Below are 21,423 nucleotides of genomic sequence, written 5' to 3'. Positions count from 1 at the left end.
GACTTTGGATTTAAGGAATGAGGCAGGGGTGAGTCACTTTATCCTTTCTCCACAGCTGAAGTTTTCTCTCCAGATTAATTTTTACCCTGACGTTCGGGGTACAAACTGCGTAAGCTAAGTGGCCCTCAAATGCATTACCCTCTTAAACACGCTTTCCCCCCTTACTGTTTCCCCCCAAAGTATAAAAGCAGCACATACTTACTGTAAAGAATAGCCAGCTTGTACGTAAACTTGTGCCCCAGAAAGCTGCTTGTAACCTCACTTCCGAGATTTTTCTTAGTCATGCATTAACCCATGGATGTCTAATTGTAAGGCATACATAACTACATATATCAACTTTATAGACACTCGCGCACAGATACTTGTAGAAATGTGCGTGCCTCTGTTTAAGAGAAATGGGGTCATATGATATATACTGTGTAGCAACTTGCTTTTTTTTTGTCCAACAAAATGCCCTCCACGTGGGCGCATTACAAAAACAAGCCGAAGCCCATCCTTGCTGGTCACGTGAGGAGCCTTGGCCTGTCAGCCGTGGGCAAACTACGGCCCGCGGGCCGGATCCGGCCTGTTTGAAATGAATAAAACTAAAAAAAAAAAGAAAGACCGTACCCTTTTATGTAATGATGTTTACTTTGAATTTATATTAGTTCACACAAACACTCCATCCATGCTTTTGTTCCGGCCCTCCGGTCCAGTTTAAGAACCCATTGTGGCCCTCAGTCAAAAAGTTTGCCCACCCCTGGGGCCCCGGCTGCTGCATCGCTGGCCTTCCTGAGCAGCGGCCGCTTGTTGCCACGCTTTCGTCACCACGCCTAGCACTCCAGTGAGCGTCTCTGTGCCCACAGCTTTGCGCTTAAGCAGGAGTGAAGTATCTACAGTTAGAATTGCCAGCACAACATTTTGGTAGATGCTGCCATATTGCCCTGTAATCACATTGTACCGATTTGTGATTTTATGAACAATAACTATGAGTAATTGTTTATTTCCTTTTCCCTTATTATCTATTCCCCATCTCTACCATGCCTAGAATGTAACATTTATTTTAATCCCCCCCTCCCCCCCAGGATATGCTTTTTAATTGATTTTTAGAAAGAAGGGGGGCGGGGGGAAGCATCAATTGGTTGCCTCCTGTACGTACCTCGCCTGGGGATCAAACCAGCAACCTTTTTGGTGTTCAGGACGTTGCTCAAACCAATGAGCCAGCCACCCAGCCAAGTCTGGAATATAACTTTTTGAAGGCGGATACCTTGAGTATCTTGTTCACTGCTAGTCCTAGCACATATGTAACTTTTTTGAATGAGTGAAGAATGTCTATTTTTCTATGCCTTTGTCAACACTCTTTAACCTTTGGTGATTAGTGGGGAAAATCTAAAGTATTCCTTTTTTAATAGTTTATTTCCTCAATTTTGTTGAATATATTTCATGTTTTATTTGGTTGTTTCTATTCCTTTAACCTTCCATGTGATTTACCCATATTTCAGATGGGATTTTCATTCTGTTCTTACTTTTTTATAAGAGCCCTCTGCATGTTTGTGCTAATGTGTTAGAAATATGTTTCCACATTTTCTTGTTGTTTGCTTGCTCTTTTACATAATAAAATTTTTATACATTTTCATGTGATCAGGTTTATTGGATTTTTACCTTAAAGTTTTTTGTGTTACACGTCCCATTTAGGAAAGCCTTCTTCACTTTAAGATTTTAATAATATTCACCTGTTTGTTAAAGATTTTTCTTCCTGAGTCTTTACTATTGTGCCATTCATTTTGGTGTGTAAGGAATGAGGTAGGAACCCTACTCCACTGCTTTACACATGGTCCCATAATAACTTACTGAGGGGAGAGCCTCACGTGGTAGAATCCTGTGCAGCCATAGAAGCACGAGGTAGAGCCTTTCGTGCAGCCTGGGCTGTGAAGTTTTAAGAAGTCTTTCTCCCTGTTGGTGACACTGACTTGGAAGATAGCATTAATCTTCTTTCTTAGAGACTGGGTGGGGGTCAGAGGCAGGAATTGTGGGTTTGGATACACCCAGGCTCCATTCCGGCTCGCTCTTCTCTCCCAAGTTACAGGACCCGGCAACCTGTGTGTTTTGTGAAATAGGCACAATACCCACCTGAGGCCTTGCCTTGAGAATTAAGTGAGGCATGGTGTTGTTTGGTTTGTTCGTGCCATGCAAGGATATTTTATTTTGGCGACATAAACTCTCGAATTGCTTACTCAGTGAAGAACTTTATAAACCACATCACAGAGGTTAGTTAAGAGGAAAACCAAGTCAGAGACAGATGCTTTTCCTAATGTCAGGTCCTCATAATTAATCTATGAGTTAATCCTAGATAATAAAGAGGTAATATGCAAATTGACCATCACTCCAACACACAAGATGGCCACCCCCATGTGGTCAAAGATGGCCAGCAGGGGAGGGCAGTTGTGGGGACCAGGCCTGCAGGGAAAGGCAGTTGGGGGTGACTGGGCTGGCAAGGGAGGGCAGTTGGGGGCGATCGGGCTAGCAGAGGAGCAGTTAGGCGTTGTTCAGGCTGGCAGGGGAGTGGTTAGGGGGTGATCAGGCTGGCAGGCAGAAGCAGTTAGGAGCAATCAGGAAGGCAGGCAGGTGAGCGGTTGGGAGCCAGCAGTCCTGGATTGTGAGAGGGATGTCCCACTGCCCACAGGGATCGGGCCTAAATGGGCAGTTGGACAAACCCCCCCACCACCACCAGTGCATGAATTTCGTGCACCGGGCCTCTAGTAAACTAATAAAAATACTAACAGTGTAGCCGGGCTGTGGTTGTCATTGATTGGGTTTCTTGGTTTCTTTGTTGTGTTTTAAAACCAATCAGCATTTATTGACATAAGTCTGAGGTGACTTGTACACATTGCTTACTACAGCTCATAGAATGTAGAAATGAGTCTCAGTGTTTCAAAGGTCTCTTCCTGGTCATGTCAGATTTCAATTATGTTTTAATAGTAGACCAATTAATTTCGTTAAAATACAATACTTACAATTCCAGATGGTACAATGAACTGGGAATGATATATTCTTAAGAATTATGTTAAAACCATCCATGTTCTGGAAATAGTATGTTAAAAATCATAATTACTAAAACTTGTTTATCTGATGCCCAGTGGCCATCATTCGTGCCATCTTTTCTAGCTGAAAGCAGCGCGTTGGTCACTGTAGCGCAGTGTCAGTCAGGGTCCTCATCCCTCTTTACCCTGCCCTCCTGCTCCCCCATGGGTTGAGGTGTTCGAGCTCTTCTCTTCCTCGGCTCCCTCCTCTCCTGTCCTCTCCTGGGGCAGGCAGCTGTGGCTTTCCCGAAGCCGACTGTCATCAGAACCACCCACCGTTTCCATCGGATGTCGTTAGGCGTTCTTCTGAGATGTCTCTCAGATGTGTCTGACCTCCTTGGGACTAAAAGGATCTTGATGCCCTGAGGGTCCAGGTCTGTCCTTCCAGACGAGCCATCATTGCTCCATGAATGACAATTTAGAGGAGGCCCTGCTCTCATCTTTACTAAATGCTGCCAACACGGAGTTTGCAACGACCGAGGCGTGGCCCCCACTGTTGGGGCTCGGGCTTTGGTGGCCCCTGTAGAGCATCCCGTCTGCTCACCGATGTTACAGACTTCAGTCTGGGCGGACACTCTTTTAAGCTCGCTCACTGTTCTGCAAAGTACCTTGGCTTTTTGCTGTTAAAATAATCAGAACAGCGCCCTCCAAATTTTCAGGGAAACTCAGGCAGACTGGAGCCTGTGCCATAATTTACACAGCCTTGTGGGAGCGCTGCACGGACGTGTCTGTGGCTGTCACGCTGCCCCCGTGCTTCCAGGTGGCACATGGCTCTATCTCTTGTGGGGTGCAGCTGGCAGCCTGGAACCTTGGGAGTGCCCAGCCCCTAAACCAGCAAGTTCCTGGCGTCCAGCACAGGCCATCAGTGGAGCCAGAGGACTGGGACCAGGTTTAATCAACTTTGCTTTGGTCACTGCACACATAGAAAGGGTCATCATTTGTGTGGTTCATTATAGAAAGACAGTATTTAATGCCAGGTATATCCATGGGTCTTAATAAAAGTTATTTCTCTTCTGCAGTTAAGTTTGGCTATTTTCTTGGGGTGTTTGGAGGGGAAGGGAGCAGCAAGAAGGTTAGGGTAGGAAAAACCACTTGACTCTGTGTAAGTGGATCTGAGTCTGGTCTCTGGGGCTGAGGAATTGTGGTAGAAATACTGCTTAGAAGCATGTATGCAGATCAGCCGCTCTGAGTGAGGAAGTGGCTGCTTTAACACATTTTGCTATGTGTGAAAGTAGCCGTTCTGCACAGGTAGATACTGTGATCACTACAACCCCTTCTTTTCCTAGGACAGGGGTGGGCAACCCCTGGCACGCGTGCCAAACATGGCACGCCAGTAACTTTTGCTGGCACGGGAAACCCTCTCTTAAAATTTTCCATTTACAATTGTGAATCTTTGTTCTCAGTGATGAATTTTGTTAAGTCTCATAATAGGAGTAGCCTGACGGATGAAAGTAGTAGCTTGTGCAAATCTCTGAAGGTCACGAAATATAAACCTGATGTAAAGTCTCTGTCATCAGTGATGCAGCAGCAAAAGTCCCACTGATAATATCAAATGGAGTCATAAAGTTTTCTGTCGGACTATCAGTGTACATGTATGCATTAAAAAATAAATGTATTTTTCATCATCATATACTGTGTTTTTGTCGCTCGAATGAATTTTATCATTTCTTCAAGGTTCTTCACATACATACACCTTAAGAGATATCAAGTAGGCGTAACATGTTCTCAAAAAATTAGGGTTGGCACGCAGAAGAATTTTGAGTCAGAGATTTTGCTGGTTTTGGCACGCACTCACAAAAAGGTTGCCCACCCCTGCCCTAGGAGGAGAGGGGCAGCCCAGTAAAGGTGGAAGGCTCCGGGGTCAGTCGACCTACTGAGGCGGGGCCAGGCGTGAGCCAGGTGTGCACAGCTCTGGAGTCTGTAGAGGCCACAGGGAGGACAGGTGCTCCTGCATTGGACCTGTGAGCTGCGCATTCCATATAGACGTGCCCGCAAAAGGTCTGTGCCTGACTCCTTCGCTCAGCACCACCTGAGGGTGCATCAGAGCTCCTCCTCTTCCTTGCCCAGGAGCACTCCGGGGTGGGTGAGCCTCGTTTTATTTATTCATTCTTCAGGCGAGGGACAGCTGGGTTTTGTCCCACTTTGCGGCCATGATGAAGATGTTGCTGCGAGCGTTATGCACTAGTGTTTGTGGCCCGGTGCTCTCGTTTCTCTTGTGCGTAGCCCTAGGAGTGCAACCTCTGGGTCACATGGTCACTCTATCCAATGTTCTGAGGAGCTGCCAGACTGTTCTCTGAAGTGGCTGCAGCACTTTGCATCCCATCGGTGTACGGGGTTCCCGTTTGTCCACACCCAGCACTAGGTATTGTCCGTCCTGACGGAGGAAGGACGAGTGACAGAGACGTCTTCTGCTGGCCACACTGCCACTGCTGGCAGCACACGGAGTGGGGGCCTCCAGGCGGGGTGCAGCGGGCCTCGGGGTAAACGGAACCCAGAGGCTCCGACGCCGGGAGGATTCTTGGACCCCCTTCTCTGTTCCTTGCTGGGGATCCCCTTCTGCTCTCTCTCCCCACCAGGTCCCCCGCCTCAGTGGCCAGAGGGCTGACAGCCAGGCCATTAACAGCTCACCACCTGGAGAGCTGGCACTCTCTTCCCCGCTCCCACTCCACACTCCCAGGGAGGGGCTGTTGGCCTGGCGGGCCCTGTGTAAGCATGGCTGCGCCCACCCGCCCCTTCTCCACTCTGGAAGCAGGGCTAGTGGTGGAGCCGTTCCCTGAGGTGGCCATAGGCGTCCACTCTCCTGGGAGGCTGGGGGGACGGGGGAGGAGGCTGTGGTTGTCTCAGGCTGGACTGACGCCTGTGTACCCTGGCAGTGACTGCCCCTTACCTAGCTTACCAGTGGCTAAGACAGAAAGTGGTGGCCTGGGGCCTGATGGCGGCGCCTGGGAGGAGAGCAACCAGGCGGTCAGGCTCCCACCTCTAAGGTCTGGCCCATCAGGGCGTGTGAGTGCCTCAGCCCCAGCGCGGATGTGGTTCCCGGCTGGAGGGAGGTGCCCGAGTGAGTCTAGTCCTGAGCTTATGCAGAGATTTGGTTTTCTCTCTTCACTGTCCTTTGTCCACTAACTTAGGCTTTCACATCCCAACACCTGTCAACCTTTTGTAATATGCACACAGAAAATTAGCGCTTTATTTTCATTTGCATTTATGTCATTTTTAACCACAGGAGTGAAATTGAGCATCTTCTTAGATGTTTACACGCCTTTCTTGTATCCATTGCCTTTTTTCTTCTGTTGCCTTTTTGCTTATTGACCTGTGAGAACCATTGCATTAGGTGGAACTGTAATTCAAAATGGGCCGGTCTGCGGTTTCATAGGCTTTAGGACAGCAGTGTAGTTAGGTACAAGTACCGCATGAAAAATTAGTGAATTTCCTGTGAGCCAGCAACAGCCACACATAAAATAAAATAAAATAAAACAGGAAAAGGAGATTCCATTCACAGCACCAACAGCAAATCAGTGTTTAGAATGCTGACCCACTGGGGTCCGAGGCCCCTGATTCGGAATCCCGGCAGTGTGCCTGAGCTCTGAGCTCGCCACCTGCTGGGCCCCCCACCTTTACTCTCTACAGTTCTGGCTGCGGCTTGGGAATCTGGGGCATTTGGGGGAAGAAAAGAGAATAATTTTTGACTGAAAGAAAAGTGTCAAATAGTACCGAGGTCCTGGCAGGACGTGCTTGGCGGTTACAGAGTCGGCCTGTGCGCCGGAGGGTCACTGGTTCGATTCCAGTCAAGGGCACGTGCCTGGGTTTCAGGTTCAGACCCCAGCCCCTGTCGGGCACGTGTGGGAGAAAACCAATCGATGTGTTTCTCTAACGTGTCTGCAGGACGTAACTGACTCTGACTTCTGTGCGTCCGCACACATGCCCACCACCGGCCAAGGACTGGTATTTACCGGAGATCCGCTGAGTGCCAGGCAGAGGCCTGGGCCTGCCGTCTGTGTTTGCGAGAGGGAAGCGCCTCACCCGAGGTCGCCGGTGGTCGGCCCTCAGGACTGGGCTTGGGCCTGTGGCGGCGGAGCCTTCTCCCTGAAGCTCATGCCTGTGTGGGGTGCTCTGCCCACACACGTGCGTGACACGGCACATATGCAAGTGACCGGACGAGCCACACGTGCTGGACAGTGTGCAGCGTCATGCTCTCTGTCTGCCCTCAGGGCAGGGCTGCTGGCGCCCAGCCCTCCTTCTCTGAGGCGATGGTGGCCTCCATCATGCTTTATGTGGCATTAGTCACCCGAAGCAGTAACTGCTGGAAAGTAAACAACCTGTCAGTCTTGGCCGGCCAGGAATTGCCTCCTGTTCTTGGGAACATTGTGATCCGGGCGGGAGGCCCTGCCCTGGGTTCCGCTTGCTGGGCAGAGCCACTCCGCGGGAGAGCCCGCTGGGCACGGCCCCGGGAGGCAGCCGCAGTGGTATGGGCGCCCCCACCTCCCTACCTCAGGCCTAGAAGCCCTCCCCCTGCCACCCATCTCCCCCTCTGCCCCAAGCCCCTTCCGGTTGAGGGTTGAGGCATCGGCCTGGGGGCATGTCCTAGTTTGGCTTCCTCCTGGCTGTGTGACCTTGGATGGCCTTGGGCGGCAGGCCTGGAGTACAGTGCCTGGGCCTGGGCGGGCGGGGCTCAGTGCAGGGGGAGCATGTGAGGCTTGTTGTTTGGAAGAGGCAGTTGTGACTGGCACTTGCTGAGGGCTTGTTACAGGCCAGGCTGAGTACGTTGTCTCGTCTGATCCTCACAGCTGCCTGCGAGGAACATTTTGCAGATGCGGAGCGTGAGCTGCAGAGAAGTTCCTGAACTTGCCAGGACGCGGAGGGTCTGCCTCAGCCCCGTCTGACTTGACGTCACATCCTCTCTCCCCTTTGTCCCGGACCAGGCCACAGGCTGTGATGTCTTCACTGCCAACTGGGGCACAGCACTCCTGCCCTGGGCCTTGGCGTCCTCACCTCTAAAATGGGCGCAGGCGTACTGTGCTTGTGGATCCCCAGGGTGGCCTCCCAGAGAGAGGCTGGGTTGAAGGATCTCTCTCTGTCTGACTTCAGTTGCATGTGTTTGGTGTTTTATTGATGAAATGCAGACTGTTTTCCCCAAGTGCCCACCTGTGTGATGGGCTCTAGGTACCAGCCTGGCACTGGAATAAAAACACCAACCATTGCCCCTGTGGACACCTGTTACATGCTTGGAGTGGAATGAACACCTACCCCGCCCTTTTTAAATTCATATGTAATATATTCCTAGTTTTTAAAAAGTTGATGCTGAAAATGTATATAATTTAAAAGGGAAGTATTCCTCTTGATCCACTGTCAGACTCACAAATACAAGGGCATGTGTATAACATTTTAAATAAAAGTACAATCACACTGCGTACCTATTATTTCGCACTTCTTGGATGGCATAGTTAGGTCTCAGGCTGTTGGTGTCCGCAGTGTTGATGGTTGTCAAAATGCCCAATGGGCCGTGACGCACTGTCTCCCGGTCCAGCAGGTGTGAAGGCCGCTCCCCATCTTTTGTCCTGGAGGGTGAGCAGTTCGCTGCCGCCGAGGCTGGCGTGGCACTGCCTGCATTTGGCATGTCTGTGACTGTTAGGAGGTGGAGCATCTTTTCACGCTCTGCTCATTTGGCTTAGTTCCAGCTCTGCTGTTGGCTTTAGGAAATTTATATCAAATTCTGCCACCGTCAGTTACAGGCCTGTCACATGCCAGTACTGTACAGGGGCTGGTGTGGGTGTGCAAATGGGTTCAGGTGGACTGGTACGTGGGCCTCGAGGGCTTCCAGTCCAGTTGGGGAGCTACAGCATAGCCGTCATGCGGGAGAGCCGAGGGGGAAAGTGGAAAGTGCCCAAAGAAGTTGAGAGGAAGCTTGAACATCCTGTGAAAATTCAAATAAAGTTTTATTGGAACACAGCCAGGCCCATTCACTCACATACTGTCTGTGGCTGCTTCCTTGTTTCTGTGGTGGAGTTCAGTAGTTGTGACAGAGAGCTGTGGCCCACAGGCTGAAAATGTTACTGTCCGGCCTTTGCGGGGAAACTGCTGATGCCGGGCCAGATGTTACATGTGTGGTTGCGTGAAGGAAGAGGGAGGAAGCAAAAGTGAGCTGAGCTCCTCCCTGGGCAGGCACAGTGTAGAGCGCTGTATGTGTGAGTTTCGTTTCATGTTCCTTGGAAACCTTTTCTCTTCCATCCCTTATTCTCATTGCCCCCCACGCCGCGCCCCCCCCCCCATTTCTGTGTGGGGTGGAGGTAAGGAAGGGGACAGATGGAGGCCGAACCAAGCTCAGGCCAAGGGTTGGGGTAGAGGGAAACTCGAACCCTTGCAAATGTTCAGGGCCCTTTGGTCTGGATCCAAGCCATTCTGCCAGGGTTGTGGCCAGCGGAGGAGCCCACCTCTGCCGAGGGCTAAGGATGGAGTGCTGAGCTGGCGGGGCAGGGCTCTGGGCATTGCTGGTGGGAGTGAGGAGGTGGGGGGAAAGGGTGTGGCCACCCCTCCTCTCCCTCTGGTGCTCCAGGCCCTCCCCCTCTGGGCTGGGCTGGTGGCCGTGGAAGATGGTTTACATCACCTGGTGCCGACCCATTCTCCTTCCTTGCTTTAAAGGCCTTTCACATTTCCAAAGTAGAGGGTGGGGCCAGAGATAGTGAAAGCTTTGAGGCCGAGGACCCTGTGTGCCAGCCGTGCGGGGCTGGACGCACCTTCAGTCCTCCCACACCTCTGCGTTTAAGTACCGACACCGTCCGCTTTTTCAAGGCGTGGAAGCTAGTGCTCACAAATGGAGCCAATAGTAAGTGGTGGGCCCAGATGTGAGCCCAGGCCCCACACCTGGGTGTTGACCAGGTTCCCAAGGTAATTTTTGGGGTACGGAGAAGAACATCGATTGTTGCATATCTATATAATTTTTACAATTACTGTTTATCTATGATATATATTTTTTAATGTGTCATTTTCATGTTTTTATTGTTTTTTGTTTCTTTTTTTGATATATATATATATTTTTATTGATTCAGAGAGGAAGGGAGAGGGAGAGAGAGAGATAGAAATATCAATGATGAGAGAGAATCATGGAATGGCTGCCTCTGGCACATCCCCTACTGGGGATTGAGGCCACGACCCAGGCATGTGCCCTGATGGGGAACCAAATCCCGGGACCCTTCAGTCCACAGGCTGACGCTCTATCCACTGAGCCAAACTGGTTAGGGCTATGGTATATGATTTTGATTTTGTATTTGCAGGGATGATATACACTTAAAAAATTAAGTTTAAAAAGTGAGTTGATTAAATAAGAGGCTCTTCATGTTGCAGGCTGTTCCTAATTTCATTGGCAAAATTGTGAGGTGGTGTGTGAATGAGTGGGACAGTCAGTCACCCTGCACCCTATGGCAGCATCTTGGGATTGTACCCAGCATGTCCCTGGCACAGAGGGTAGGGTGAGGTGTACAAGGGCTGCTGAACAGAAAGCAGTACAGAGCGAGGACTGGCTCCAGCATTCCTCCCCACTCCATGGTTGTGTGTGTGATGGAAATATTTTAATTTCAGATCGATTGAATGCTACAGAGAATAAGAGAACAAATAATCACGCTCAACACAGTTTTTTCAACCTTGCCAAATTTGCTTCTGATTTTTACTTTTTTCTCATTCGTTGCCTTCCCTCTTCCCCAGAAGCAAAACCAATTTGTGAAGTTGGTGTTGGTTTGAGATTGAGTGCACATTCGTAAATTTTTACTCTTTGCATAGTCAGCCCTAAAAATAAATAGTATTGTTTTGCATGTTTTCAAACTTTATACAAGTTATTTATATGTATATCACCATGTAGCTTTTTTGTTTAATGTTATGTTTCTGAGATTTCTCCATGTTGTTTATTAAAAGTGCCATTTGCTATTCCATTCCAAGTTAAATAATAGAATTAACATCTCTCTCTTTTTATTGCTGAATCTGTAGGTTATTTACAGTTTCTCCCTGTGATGAGCATTTTTGCCTGTTTCCCGGTGCACAGCAAGTTCTGCTTTAGGATATGCCTGTAGAACTGGAATGAATTTATTATATATGGTGTGAGGTAGGGGTTTATTTTTCCATATGGATAACCAGTCATCCTGCACCATTGAAAAGCTTTTTTCTCACTGTCATAGATCAAGTTTCCAAGTATCTGAAAATGTATTTGTGAACTCTTCCCCCACCTCCATTGGTCTGTTTATCTCCATGAAAAAAATGACATGGTTTTGGTGCTGTAGCATTCAGAGTCTTTAAAATGGTTTAGGAGCATGTGTTTCATGGAGATGAGTTTTTTAGAAGGAAACGAATATCAAACCTTATGCCACAGTGTAGTTACATATCCACATAGCACTTCTTGGTTCAAAGAACTAAGATCTTGGGGCATAAGGATTTGAGCCTTAAGGGAAGTGGGGAGGGTTTAGGTGTGTGGACGAGGGTCATGCAATAAAGTGAATATCAAGAAATTCAGGAGTAATGAAATAGATAGACTCTGTGAATATTTGAAGCAAGAAGACACTGTGTGGAGTAGTTTGGCTAGGGTTTAGTCCTTGGAGTCAGAGACCAAGGTTTGATCTTTAGCAAGGCACTCTGGATCATAATTTCTTCATCTATAATAGGGTTGCCCTGGCTGGGTGGCTCACTTGGTTGGAGTGTTGTCCTGGTACACCAAAAGGTTGGCGGTTCAATTTCTGGTCTGGGCACATACCTAGGTTGTGGGTTTGATGCCCCCCCCCCCCTCCCCGCTGCCCCTCCGGTCAGGGCATCTATGGGAGGCAACTGATCGATGTTTCTTTCTCACATCAATGTTTCTCTCTCTCTCTCTCTCTCTCTCTCTCTCTCTCTCTCTCTCTCTCTCTCTCTTTCATATCAGTAAAATAAAACAAACATATCCTTGGGTGAGGATTAAAAAAAAAGGTGTCAATAATGTATTTTCCTTATGGACTGTTGAGAGGACTAAGTGAAATAATGCACATAAGTGGCATAGCTGACCTTTGTCTTTCTTTCCCACAGTTTGCATTCTGAAATTAGAACAGGCTTTACTGTGATTTCCTGCAGTGATTTCGTTTTGCTCTCAGATCACTGTTGAGATCAGCGATCCGAGAGCAGGAAATGGAGTGTTTTATAGCAGGAAACGGAGTGTTTTATAGGCACGAAGGTGGAGTCAGTGTGCTCTGTCTAAGCTCATCCTGGGACTTGTCGGTACTGCTGGTCCTAAAGGAAGAAGGAAGGAGGGAAACACCATCTTAACTTGGGATGGTGAAGGTAGGGGTGCTCTTAATGTCACAGATGCTGCGGGCAGTAGAGCGGGAATAGATGGTGATGGAAGGAGACTTGAGCTGGGTGGTGAACACACAATACAATATACAGATGATGGATTGTAGAACTACACACCTGAAACCTATATGTTAATAACCGATGCCACCCAATAAATTCAATAAGAAAAATAGATGTTATAGGCATCTTCGCTGAGCAAGAAATAACTTCCAGAAAGGAGAAGTTGGCAATCATGTAGAACTACATGTCCTCGGACCAGCAAATGACACCCCCATGGAGGGTGTGGCAAAGCGTGCAGTAGGTTCTGGAAACATTTAGTTTCTGCTCCTGGCTCTGCCACTGACTGCTGTGCGAGCTTGTCCAAGTGTAACCTCTCTGAGCCTCTGCTTCCTTCTACCAGTGGGCTCTTCCCACACGCCCCCATCATGTGGTCTGAGGGTCAGGTGGCTTAATACCTGAGCAGACTTGCCACTGGATCAGAGGCCAGTGGGTGGAAGCTGCCCCTCTGTTCCCCAGGCGCACCTCTCCCCTCGCACCTCCTTGCTACGGGCTGCGGAGGATTGCTTTCTCATTCATTCTTCCCTTCAACTCTCCCCTCCTGCCCCTCTTCAAAGTCTGTCTCTAATGTTATCTCCTCTAACCTTTTCACCATCCTCCCCATTCTGGGTGAGTGTTGCCCGCCTCTTAGAGATTTTTCAAATTCTGCCTTACAGTAGTACTTTTCCTGTGCTGTTCAATGTACCCCAGAAAATTGCTAACCTTTGAGGGCAGGCGTGTGTCTTACTTTTGCAAACCCTGTAGTTCCAGCACAGTGGCATAGCAAAGAGTGTGAAATCACGGTCAGGCTTTTGCTGAGCACCTGCTATTCCTCAAACAGCACAGTGGTGAGCCAAACAGCCTGTGTCTTCACTTCCTGGCCCCCCCCACGCCCCAGGGAGACCCCACCAAGCAGAGGAATGCCCATGCGCTTCAGATTGAGTGAGATTCCCCCTCGCACATCAGCTTGTGGATGGAGATGAACAGCTGTCTTCTGGATGGTGCTCTCCTGAGGGGAGCAGGGCTCTGGGAGTGGGGTGGGGGTGGGGGGCAGGCCTGAGGAGGGAGTCAGGGAGGTGCCATGTGGCTGGGAGGGGCTCTAGAGTGCATGCAAGAGGCAGGGATAAGGAGGGACGTTCTGTAGGGAAGCACACAGGTCAGGTCTCTGCTGGTAGAGGGGGCTGTGACCTGGGCCTGGGTCAGGTCTCGGCTGCTGGTGGAGGGGGCTGTGACCTGGGCCTGGGTCAGGTCTCTGCTGCTGGAGGAGGAGGAGGAGGAGGAGGAGGAGGAGGAGGAGGAGGAGGAGGAGGAGGCTGTGACCGGGCCTAAAGCCCCACTATAGAACTGCTCTGTATGGGGCAGCAGGTGCCTCCTGCCGGGCATGAGCTGAGGGTGCTGCCGTGCTGGGTCAGTATTCATTGAGCCATGGGGCACCTGTCCACCCAGGTACTGAGCACCTGGGCGCTGGGCCTCATGCCGGCCATTGCTCTCCTCCTGGGAACAGGAGGACACTGGAAACCAGTTAGGGTGTGAGAGGCTCCAGGTTACGTTGCCCTCAGAGGAGTGTCAGCTCAGGAGCCTGGAAATGTGTGTTAAAAATCCGACTTCCCAGAAAGGTAGAGGTGTTGGTTAGGTCTGTGAGGCCTTTCTGGGAGTGTGACTTCTGAACGGGCAGTGGGCAGAACAAGAGTTTGGGGTTCGCGCCACTTCCCTCTGGCATGATGTGCCCAGTGCCTCGCCCTGCGCGGGCCGTGGCATGTTCGTCAAGTGTCCGCTGGGCCGGTGAGACGGGCTGGGAAAGCTGGGGGAGGGGCCCCTTCCCCAGAAGAAGGTTTGCCGATGGCTGTGTCTGAGCTGCGGGAGCTGGGGGCGCTGTGTCCACTCTGCTGGCTCCGTCCGAGGAGTCGCACGGAATTCGGCGCATAGTTGTAGCTCAGCAAATGTTTGGACGAATGACTTAATTTCATATTTTTGTCCATTCTGTTCATTGTGTGTGTGGGGGTATGTTAGTTTCCTGTGGCTCCTTCAGCAAGGTCCTGCAAGCATACTAACTCGGAGCCATGGAGGTCGATTCTCCGGCAGGTCTGGAGGCTGGACGCCGGGAATCGACCCGGCCCAACTCCCTGGGGCCTCAGGGGCCGGCCTGTTCTCTGCCTCCTCGTCTGGTGGGGCTCCGGGAGGCGTGGCTGTATCCGGCTCTGTGCCCACGGCTCCTCCTCCTTCCCTCTGTGTGTCTCTCACAAGGACACCTGTCCCTGTGCCCAGGACACAGGACACACCCAGGCCGAGCTCCTCATCCCATGCTTCTTAACCTACTTGCATCTGCAAGGACTCTTGTTTCCCGATGAGGTAACCCTCAGGTCCTGGAGATGAGGGTGCAGGCTTATTGGGGGGGCACCACTCAGTCCACTATAAGGGGTCTTAGTATTTTTCTGATCAGCTCTCTTTTAGCTATTTTTAAGACTGTTAGTCACTGGGTGTGTGTGTCCTAACTTGTTGTTTGCAATATATATATATGTATGTGTGTGTGTGTGTGTATATATATATATATAAATACAGCTAGATTTCACTCCCCTTGCCCACGAATTTTAGGTTCAGAAAGTCCTTCCCCACTGACTGTCCGATAAGTAGTCATTCACGTGAAAATAAAACCTTGGGAAATTAACTTTTAAATCCAGTGGTAACTTGGTTTGATATCTGCTGTGAGGTGAGGGTCTGCACTTTGGAAAAAAATAGCTAATCTTAACAGATGAACATTTGAACAGACCTGTACACACAAACACACAGACGAGAGAGAAACCTGCAAACCCAGGGCAGCCTGAGCAAGGCCTGGGCTTAGTTAACTTGGTGCCACAGCCGGTTCCTGGTGCCACCACAGGGCACGCTGGCTGGGCACCAGGGCCTTTCTGTTCTATTTTTGTAATTTCTTGTAGACTATCATTATTTAAAAAAACATTTTTTTAAAAACAGTGAATCAGATTTACCAATACCAACTATTAAATAATTTATTCTGTGATTTGTAAAGCTGTGACAGATGCTAGGGTGTTGTAGCGTTGTGGTCAAACTTATTTAACTTGGGAAGAGTGACATCATTTGATGTGTGGTCTTTCCCCTAGAAGCGATGTGCCCTTTTATTCAGGCTATACTTTCTCTTCTCATGACATGTGTGCAGCTTGGTCATAGATACTTTCACGTTTTTGTTGTTATTGTGCATGAATCTCTTTTCCTTTTATACTCTAACCAGCTTGTGCTGGCTCCATGGCACCAAGCAGAATGCCCTCACCCTTTCAAATACGTGGAATTCTTTTAACTTGGTGAGTGCTCTCATCTGCACCTAAGACAATGATTAACAGGCTTTCTCTTCTTTAGTTATTTAGTTAGACCTGCTGTCGGGAGGGGTGGTTGGCTGTTTACTCTGACGTGGATTTCGGTAGCTGCTCGCCATCCGAGTGTGTGGGGACATTCTTTGTGAAGGAATACAAAGTTATGTTCCATGACTGTAACGCTAACTGTATCGGGTTGGATTCTATTTCTGTGAAAATTATAGAGGTGCTGCCTCTCAAGGGTCAGGCGGTGTGTTACCTGGGGTGCCCTTGGCCCAGCCGGGTGGTAGACAGATGGGGCTGCCCGCCCAGGGGCCCGGAGCTGGTGCTGGGCTTTCCTCCTGGCCGCGAGCCTGGGTGGCGCTGAGGAGGCTGGAAGGCCGCTAGCTGGTGAGCCCACATTTGGAAACACTCAGAAGTGGGAACTGTACTAACCTTCCTCCAGGTCAGTCTTATGAAATTCGGCTGCTGGAGAATCGGAAGCTGGGAGACTTCCAGGATCTGAACACAAAGTACGTCAAGGTAAGTCTGTGGGGCGCTCTCCCTCCCGGAGGGGCCGTGGGGGTCTCAGCGCTGGGCGCGCTGTGGTGGTCAGGAGTGGCATGGGGGTTCGGGGAAGGCCCCAGAGGGAGTGGGCCCCTGTTCTCCCAGGTGCTCTCCCAGGGACTAGGACAGGCCACAGCCGAGGGCCGAGTGGCGTGGGCTGATGGACGAGGCTCTGGGCTCCAGGTTGGCCACTCCCTGAGCCTGTCCGAGCTTCCGCTGGCTCGTCAGCACAGAAGGAATGACAAGTAGCCGTGCATGTAAAGCACTGGGTCGTCATGGAGAAAGGGCAGGCAGCAGTCTGCTCACTGCTGTTCCTGTTGCTGGGACTCTGTGGCGGGAGTGGGGCGCCCGGGGCGGACGACACCAGGAGGGGCGACCTCGAAGGCGGGGGCACCCTGGCTCAGAAGGCGGGAGGTGGGTTCCTCTGGGTGCCCACACTCAGCTCCTCCCGCCTGTTTCCCTGCCAGAGCATCATCCGTGTGGTTTTCCATGACCGTCGGCTGCAGTACACAGAGCACCAGCAGCTGGAGGGCTGGCGGTGGAGCCGGCCTGGGGACCGGATCCTGGACCTCGGTGAGCATGTTGGGCTTCTTCCTGGACGCCACCTGGCCTGGGCGGGGCACCTTAGGGCCCCTGTCTGGTGTGAAACCCTGTGGGAGCTGGCAGTCACCAGGCCTGCTGCCAGGAGTCCCAGGGAAGCTTTGAGAAGGATCACGTGTTAAAGGATGTTGATAAGTGATAACGGGAAGGCTGGCATCGCAGGTGGGCGTGGAGATGGAAGCTCGGGGGCTCAGGCAGTGGTCCGTACCCTCATCCACAGCCTTTGGGCAGACGGGTTTCGGAATTCAGAAGCTGGAGTGACAGGCTGTGGTGCGTGGACACAGCATCGGACATGCCTCCAACAGGCAGTTGAGCACAGTCCTTTCTGCAGCAAATAACATGACTGTTCACGCAGATTGGACCAAGACTAACAGCTTCATGGCAACCCACGCCAGGCTTGCTGCCAAAGGAGCTTTGCACGGCCTGGTTTCTGAACGTTTGGCGTCTCCGTGGTTAGAGCGGGGCCTGCGATGGTCCCGCCTTCAGCATCGGCGAGGCTGACAGTGCGCTTTGTGTGTGTGCAGATATTCCACTGTCTGTTGGTATCTTGGACCCCAGGGCCAGCCCGACCCAGCTGAACACAGTCGAGTTTTTGTGGGACCCTTCGAAGAGAGCCTCCGCGTTCATTCAGGTATGTGGGGGTGTGTGTGTGGGCTGCCCGCTGGGGGGTATGCAGGGGGGAGGGGCTTCCCACTGGGGGGTACGCGGGGAGGCTGCCCACTGGGGGGTACGCAGGGGGACTGCCCACTGGGGGGTATGCAGGGGGGGTTGCCCACTGGGGGGTACGCGGGGGGGGCTGCCCACTGGGGGGCACGCGGGAGGGGGGCTGCCCACTGGGGGGTGCGCGGGGGGGCTGCCCACTGGGGGGTACGCGGGGGGCTGCCCACTGGGGGGTATGCAGGGGGGCTGCCTGCTGGGGGGTACGCAGGAGGGGGGCTGCCCGCTGGGGGGGTATGCAGGAGGGGGGCTGCCCGCTGGGGGGTATGCAGGGGGGCTGCCCACTGGGGGGTACGCAGGAGGGGGCTGTCCACTGGGGGGTACGCAGGACGGGGGCTGCCCACTGGGGGGTATGTAGGAGGGGGCTGTCCACTGGGGGGTATGCAGGAGGGGGGCTGCCCACTGGGGGGTACGCGGGGGCTGCCCACTGGGGGGTACGCGGGGGGGGGCTGCCCACTGGGGGGTATGCAGGAGGGGGGCTGCCCACTGGGGGGTACGTGGGGGGGCTGCCCACTGGGGGGTATGCAGGGGCGGCTGCCCACTGGGGGGTACGCGGGGGGGCTGCCCACTGGGGTGTACGCAGGAGGGGGGCTGCCCGCTGGGGGGTACGCAGGAGGAGAGCTGCCCGCTGGGGGCTACGCAGGAGGAGGCTGCCCACGGGGGGGGGGGGTACACAGGAGGGGGGCTGCCCGCTGGGGGGTATGCAGGAGGGGGTGCCCCTGGGGGGGTCCATGCTGGGTTTCTCCAACCAGCCCGTGCAGGCGCTGCTGGGCCCTGCCCTCTGCTGGGGGCCAGGGGGTTGCAGGGGAGGAGTGTGCGTGCTCATAACCAGAGCTTGTTGGTCACGGGGCTGGGAAAAGGATGGGAATGTTTTAGAATCCTGTGTGTGGTTTGCTTATGACTATGGAAGCTTTTTATAAAATAAAGTCTTCCCTAGCGTATTTGAGGTAAAAAAACGGTCCTTAAGAGTTTCTGTTATTAAGTTAATTACTTAACGGTCAAGCCCTGTGTGTGGGTCCAGCTTCATGGTCAGCACAGCAGGAGACTGAGCCGCTGAGGGCGTGGCCGCACGCCTGCCGCGGACCCGCGTGGCTCTCCCTCCCGCGGGGCCCTTGGTGAGCCTCTTCTCTTCAGAGACTAGTAGTGAATATAAAGCCATCACCACAGTGCCCAGTTCATAACAATGGCTCAGTAGAAGTTCATGATCTTTTCCCCATGATTATAATACTCTTGTATCTTAAAGTTATTACGTTATTGTGTTATCATAGTATGTATTGTACTAAAACAAACAGCGTTATAACAATAAATACATATCAAGTGCCCTCCGTGTAGTAAGTACAGAAATGGTTCCGGCCTTCTGGTCACCTCCCGGCCTGGCCCACGTAACCTGGATGCCAGGCCGTAGGGGCTAAGCTGCGCCATCACCCCCACCCCCCCTGCTGCCTGTAACATTTGCCAAGGGAGGTTCTGGGGGAGGGGGGAGAGGGCTCCTGGGGTCAGCAGGCCTGGAGCAATGGCCAGGACTTAGCTGGTCAGGCAGGGCCTCTGAGGTCAAGGGACAAAGGTGGGAGGGCATGTCTTTGTGGAGAGGGCGGTGGAGAGACCACCTGCCCGGTGGCATGGGCAGTGCTGGGGGAGAGGGGAGGTTGGGTGTGCACCGCCAGGCAGGATGGGCGCCTTCCTGGGAGAGGAGCCCGCCTGGCCCTCCCCCAGCAGCCCCACGTCTCCCCTCCCAGGTGCACTGCATCAGCACAGAGTTCACCCCGAGGAAGCACGGGGGCGAGAAGGGGGTGCCTTTCCGAGTGCAGATCGACACGTTTAAGCAGAACGAGAATGGGGAGTACACCGAGCACTTGCACTCCGCCAGCTGCCAGATCAAGGTGTTCAAGGTAGGGACGGCCTCGCCACGCCCGCCACGGTCCATGCCCTGGGCACACCTGCTTCCCCTGACGCCGGACAGCGACGCCAGACATTCTCGCAGTGCCACGTGGGCGCCCAGCAAGGAGCCTCGATTGGGCTCCTGCCTGCGCCGCCGTGTCCTGGGACAGGCTCCTGCCGTGCCCACCCCTCAGCTTCCAGCATCACATGTGTCCGCGCTCACCTCCACCTGATAAGAATGAGTGCTTTTGCACATTTAAAAATTTGTGTTTTCCTCCCAAGGAAACACTTGGACTTTCCCTCAAGGAAAGACAGGGACTGTGCCCTCCATCTCTGTAGCCCATGGCTCCCAGTAGCTCCCCTTTCTGCACCTGAGGCAGAAGCTTAGCAGTGAGGGCCCTCCCACCAGGCTCCTTGACCGCACACCAGGTGTTCGGGGAACTGGGCCAGCCATGCTGCTGCCGTGTCTGAGTGACCCGAGAAAGGCATGGCACCTCCTGTCCCGAGGGGGCACAGCGCCCACCCGCCCACGCCAGTCACAGAGGTCGTTCAAGCAGGTGTTTGCACGTGTCAGGCCGAGTCCAGCCGACCTGTCCGTCGCTCTCCCACCCTGGTCGCCCCGTCCCTGGGAAGCACTGGCTTTTGGAGGCCTGACCTGGGGCTCTGTGTGGGTCTCGGGGCCTTTGCAAGGGAAGACAGGGCCCCTCTGGCCAGCAGCGCCCTGTGGTGTCACCGGGCTGAGTGTGTCCCACACGCAGGCACAGCCTTGCTCTGTGTCTTCTGGGGAACAGGGCCCGGGGGCAGAGCAGGTGATGTGGGCTTGGCGGCCACATGCCTGCCCTCGCGCTGAACACTGGGCCTGTCCTTATGTCCCCGTAGGACCCCCTGCAAGCCCGCCTCTGTGCTGTGTGGGCATCACTCTGAGCACTGTTTCCTAAAATCCCCCGAGCTGGGAGCCAACAGCGGTGCCTGAGGAAGGTGCCGGAGGGTGGAAATCCTTGACGAGGCCATTGAACTGGAGAGTGAGCTTTGCTCACTGACTGCCCACTGTGTGTGGCCTGGGTGTGCATAGTACTGCTCAGTCCTGGGCTGCTGGGTGCCTTGGTATCGGAACTCGCCAACCCCACTGTGAGCCCTGGACGCCAGAGCCCAGCGGTTCCGTCCGCAGCCTGCTAGGGCCGGCTAGCCGGCACACCCCTGCTCTCACATCTGAACTGTGACCTGGTCAGCACTTGGTTCCTCCCCTGTAAATGAGGGGATGAGAGTACCTGTGAGGTCGGGACACCTCAAGTCCCTCAAGCTCACAGGCACCCAGACAGGCTCTGTCAGGGCAGAGACCTCATGTGATGTGTGAGCCTCTAGTGGCAGGAGTCCTGGTGTTGGGGGGCCTGGAGGCCTTCATGACGTGTCTGGGAGCTCACAGCCTGTAAGCGTGGGCCAAACCCCGACCGGCAACCCCCAGCTCTCTTCCCTCCCATCCATGGCTAAGCCAGGGAGTGCATTGGGATTGTCATGGCTCTTGGGGTTCCTTTCCCCGGTACTCCCCCACTCCCCCCGCCCCCCAGCGGCCTGCAACCCTGTGGCAGGCTGAGTTCCCTGGAGCGGGGAAGGGCTCCAGGCAGGAGGACTTGTGCTCGATGTCTGGGAAGAGAGAGAGGCTGTCCGGCCGGCCCACAAGATCCTGCCTGGGCTCTTGCACCAGCCCTGGGTCCTCCACCGATCGCCATCCCTGCCTGCTGTGGGCTAATCGGACCCCTGTGCTCTGCCTTTGTAGCCGAAGGGAGCAGACCGCAAACAAAAGACCGACCGAGAGAAGATGGAGAAGAGAACCGCTCAGGAGAAGGAGAAGTACCAGCCGTCCTATGAAACCACCATTCTCACCGAGGTGAGCGCCCTGGCGCTGCGGGCGAGTCTCGGGGGGTTCCCAGCTCGGGGAGTGCTGTTTTGAGAGCCCCGGTGGTGGT

The 21,423-nt window shown here is 53.0% G+C and overlaps 1 protein-coding gene across 2 annotated transcripts in view; it reads left to right on the top strand.

Annotated features, from left to right (window-relative positions):
* Positions 1 to 21,423, top strand: part of TFCP2L1 (transcription factor CP2 like 1) — a gene marked incomplete at its 5' end in the record, with an annotated part of 59,649 nt that overhangs the window by 13,286 nt on the left and 24,940 nt on the right. Inside the window, 5 exons of one of the 2 annotated variants that reach the window (XM_081096355.1) lie at positions 16,164 to 16,240; positions 16,732 to 16,837; positions 17,389 to 17,495; positions 19,318 to 19,470; positions 21,234 to 21,344. In XM_081096355.1, coding sequence (XP_080952481.1) covers positions 16,164 to 16,240; positions 16,732 to 16,837; positions 17,389 to 17,495; positions 19,318 to 19,470; positions 21,234 to 21,344 — 554 coding nt within the window. Of the gene's footprint in view, positions 1 to 16,163; positions 16,241 to 16,537; positions 16,838 to 17,388; positions 17,496 to 19,317; positions 19,471 to 21,233; positions 21,345 to 21,423 lie in introns of those variants that run through there. The other variant, XM_081096354.1, reaches the window with a different exon arrangement.

This window comes from Myotis nattereri, assembly GCF_964212035.1.
Source record: "Myotis nattereri genome assembly, chromosome: 7".
NCBI lineage: Eukaryota > Metazoa > Chordata > Mammalia > Chiroptera > Vespertilionidae > Myotis > Myotis nattereri.
This window is presented reverse-complemented; position numbering and strand designations above follow the sequence as displayed.